The sequence below is a fragment of the Sinocyclocheilus rhinocerous genome, unplaced genomic scaffold (genome assembly GCF_001515625.1).
Source record: "Sinocyclocheilus rhinocerous isolate Xijiao unplaced genomic scaffold, SAMN03320098_v1.1 scaffold1607, whole genome shotgun sequence".
Taxonomy (NCBI): domain Eukaryota; kingdom Metazoa; phylum Chordata; class Actinopteri; order Cypriniformes; family Cyprinidae; genus Sinocyclocheilus; species Sinocyclocheilus rhinocerous.
This window is the reverse complement of record NW_015629758.1, coordinates 52,805-56,567: the sequence shown is the minus strand read 5'-3', so window position 1 is coordinate 56,567 and position 3,763 is coordinate 52,805. Positions and strand designations below refer to the sequence as shown.

Sequence of the window (3,763 nt, the reverse complement as noted above, 5' to 3'; positions counted from 1 at the left end):
GAACATTATGTTCCTACCACTGACCTATAGGCTCATTTATATAGATCAGTCATTTATATAGATCAGTGGTTCCTACCCATTTGTTTTAATGCTAAGCCAAACATCGTCTAGGCTATATATATATATATATATTCCAGTTTCAACATTCTGGAATGCAGCGTCATGACCCACCTTACAAACAACACTGTCAAGATAACAGTTGAGTGATAACAGCTGTTGTGATAGTTGTGTCGTTTGGCTTGTTGTGGAGCACTGAAGAAGGGTGAATAACAGTGACACTCAGCTCTTTGAATTTGGAGCTGTGTATGTGTAACAGTGGACTGGTGAACGCCACGTACCTCTTCTAACAAGCGTACTTGTCAAGTTACCATGGGAACCTTTGACAGACAGATAGCACGCTCAATGACAGAGCAACGCGAAAACAATTCAAAGGCGGAAGCGCGATGGTTTCTCCAATCACCAGGGCGAGGGGCGTGGCTACACATCTCAGCAGGCGGGGTTTACATTAGGGAACTGTGTTTAGCACACATCATGTAAAACAAGTTGCAAATGAACTGTCAGAGCGATTATATCTGACGCTTGATCGAGGCGAAAACAGCAGCTTCGAGTTTATAAATACTACTCTCAGGGGATCTTTTAGGGTAGGTGTTCACCTGTTGCTCATTATAATGTCAGCTGCTGTATTATATTTTACAACAGATGATGCTTAAAGCCATATGGTAGAGTAATATATTTTTGTGTTCAAAGAAAATTTCAGAAAATAACGTAATTTAGTACCTAATGTGTTGTACATCGCCGATATAATTTCAGTCTGAACGGCTAATTTGTATTTATTTACTTCGTAATTAAAATGATGTGTTCCTTGTGACAGGGATTGACGAGGTTTATTTTACACGTGCCAGTGACGTCACGCTGTGGTTATAAGAAGTTTCCTTTAAAAACAAATAGCCATAATTTGTACTTGTATTTTAGTTTGTATGAAATGTTATCTAGAACTATATACTTATCGCTCTTTAGTATATATATAAAGGCCTTCATACACATATGTGTGTGTGTGTGTGTGTAGATTCACTCATAAGTTATATTTGATTCTAATAACAACAATAATAATATATAATATTACTATATATATATATTAATAATTAAAGCCATATGGTAGAGTAATATATTTTTGTGTTCAAAGAAAATTTCAGAAAATAACGTAATTTAGTACCTAATGTGTTGTACATCGCCGATATAATTTCAGTCTGAACGGCTAATTTGTATTTATTTACTTCGTAATTAAAATGATGTGTTCCTTGTGACAGGGATTGACGAGGTTTATTTTACACGTGCCAGTGACGTCACGCTGTGGTTATAAGAAGTTTCCTTTAAAAACAAATAGCCATAATTTGTACTTGTATTTTAGTTTGTATGAAATGTTATCTAGAACTATATACTTATCGCTCTTTAGTATATATATATAAAGGCCTTTATACACATATGTGTGTAGATTCACTCATAAGTTATATTTGATTCTAATAACAACAATAATAATATATAATATTACTATATATATATTAATAATATAATATAAAAGTAAGTAATATTAATATATAATATTAAATATTATCATTATTATTAAAACATATAATAAATTACATATTTGTTTAAAGCGATAACTATATATTTATAGATCATTTAAGATATAATTCTATCATAAAGTAACATAAATAATTAATAATAATAATAATTAATAGATAATTTACGCACATGCAGAAATTCCATCTAGATGGTTATCTATATCAGAAATGACAGTGGTGATGTTCTTGTCCTTTCACAGATGTGGGGACCATCACACTTCTGCTTGATACTGTGTCTGTGGGCTTGTTTGGATGCACTGCCAGTTGCTGTGGATAAGACTAAAGTGAGCCCTCCAGTAGAGGATCTAGAGCCACCCGAAAGTGTAGTAAGTAGTAATATGATTTTTTTTAACAACTTATGAACGCATGCCTTTATACTAATAGAGACATGTTAGTCTAGGGTTAAAATGGGTGTGATGCTTCTCTCTAATATGTAGTGTGAAAACTTCAGACAGGTTTGGTAAGCAAGCATCACATATAACGTGATGCTTATAATAAGCTGTGCCATAAAAGGAGAAAGGAGTATTCAACATACATAGACTAACTCTGATTGCTTGGCCTTTTGCAAATGTTCCTTAACACATAGGTTTAAAAATATTTAGTCCACCTAGTGTTTTTTCCTCACTTCACTCTGTACATCTCATTTAAATTCATTTAGGACACTGGATTGCACTATGATCGATATCTCAGAGAGGTTATTGATTTCCTGGAAAAGGACCCACATTTCAGAGAGAAACTTCATAACACAGACATGGAAGACATCAAGGTATTGCACTGCTTTACTTCCCAATTCTACTTTGCAGAGGCTTAATCAGATTATCTAAATACCCCATTGCTTACCTCTCATTCTCCGTTTGGTGAAAACAGCAAGGGAAACTGGCTAAAGAGTTGGACTTTGTCAGCCATCACGTGCGTACTAAACTTGATGAGCTAAAGAGGCAAGAAGTGAACAGACTGCGTACCCTAATCAAAGTCAAACAAGACATGAATGGAGAAAAAGGTATCAAAGGCAGCCCTTTACAAGCAAACTTGTTTCTGTTATTGTTTTGTGGCTCACATTTGCACTAGAGCATATTGTGAAATGTCCTCCACCATCTTGTTTCTTTGTTTCATTTACCATCGCCAGGCTCACAGAGCACAGATTTTCCAAGGATATGGAATGTTGTATCTGAGAGTGTCATTCATCAAACTCCCCATATCACAGTTTACTTTATAAAGCTGTAACTCTGGCCTGCTGCAAAGACAAGAAACGTAAATGAAAAATGAGATGCTCTTAATTTCCCTAAAGGTATGACAGTGGACCACAAAGCACTTCTGAAACAGTTTGAACATCTGAATCACATGAATCCATATACATTCGAAGTGGAAGACTTGGATCGTCTCATTAAATCGGTAAGCTCCATATCTGACTCCCTGTTGGTTTTATTCTACACTCATTGTTGTCACACATTTTCGTTCAGGGCCCAAAATGACTTTTTTGGCAAGTGAAATAAGAAAATGTACTGGCCATAAATATTTTATACCATATTATGTATTAATACACACACACAAAGAAAAACAAGTAGATAGAATAGAAAAAATAGAAAGCTAGTGTTTTTTTGTTGTTTTTTTTAATAAAAAAAGAGAAGATAAATATAGATAAAGTAGAATTAAAATATAAATATAAATAGATTTTGTTTGCCCTATGACGATGTGAGTTTATTGATTTAGCTGTTTCTCCTAGCATATTTGTGATTAAAATGCAGATAATTTTGTCTATGTGTAACTGCACCTGTCATAAAAACCTTATAATTTTATCCCTGTAGCTCAAAGTGTAGAGAATGGTGCTAGCAACGCCAATGTCATGGGTTCCATTCCTAGGGAATGAAGGAATTGCTAATATGTACACCCTGAATGCAGTGTCATTTTGGATAAAATGCACAAATGTAAATGTAATGTATAATGTACATATGTGACATATTTAAATATATATATATATATTTTTTTTTTTAAATCCTAAATTCTCCTGATTAATCCTATTTCTTTAATGTATTTAATAATAGCACCATATATTTTACCTTGTTCTGCATGCTTTTTCAAAAGGCTTGACAAATTAAATGATTCGACACCCATGTTTCTTACTTCCTTAATGAGGTTTAACC

The 3,763-nt window shown here is 33.8% G+C and overlaps 1 protein-coding gene across 1 annotated transcript in view; it reads left to right on the top strand.

The window, feature by feature from the left end:
• The first annotated feature begins 474 nt into the window (after nucleotides 1-474).
• LOC107739429 (nucleobindin-2-like) overlaps nucleotides 475-3,763 on the top strand; it is a 6,992-nt gene continuing 3,703 nt past the window's right edge. Inside the window, exons 1-5 of the mRNA XM_016551534.1 lie at nucleotides 475-641; nucleotides 1,823-1,948; nucleotides 2,281-2,388; nucleotides 2,490-2,622; nucleotides 2,911-3,014. Of these exons, the coding sequence (XP_016407020.1) occupies nucleotides 1,823-1,948; nucleotides 2,281-2,388; nucleotides 2,490-2,622; nucleotides 2,911-3,014 (471 nt within the window). The 5' untranslated portion in view covers nucleotides 475-641. The remainder of the gene's footprint in view (nucleotides 642-1,822; nucleotides 1,949-2,280; nucleotides 2,389-2,489; nucleotides 2,623-2,910; nucleotides 3,015-3,763) is intronic.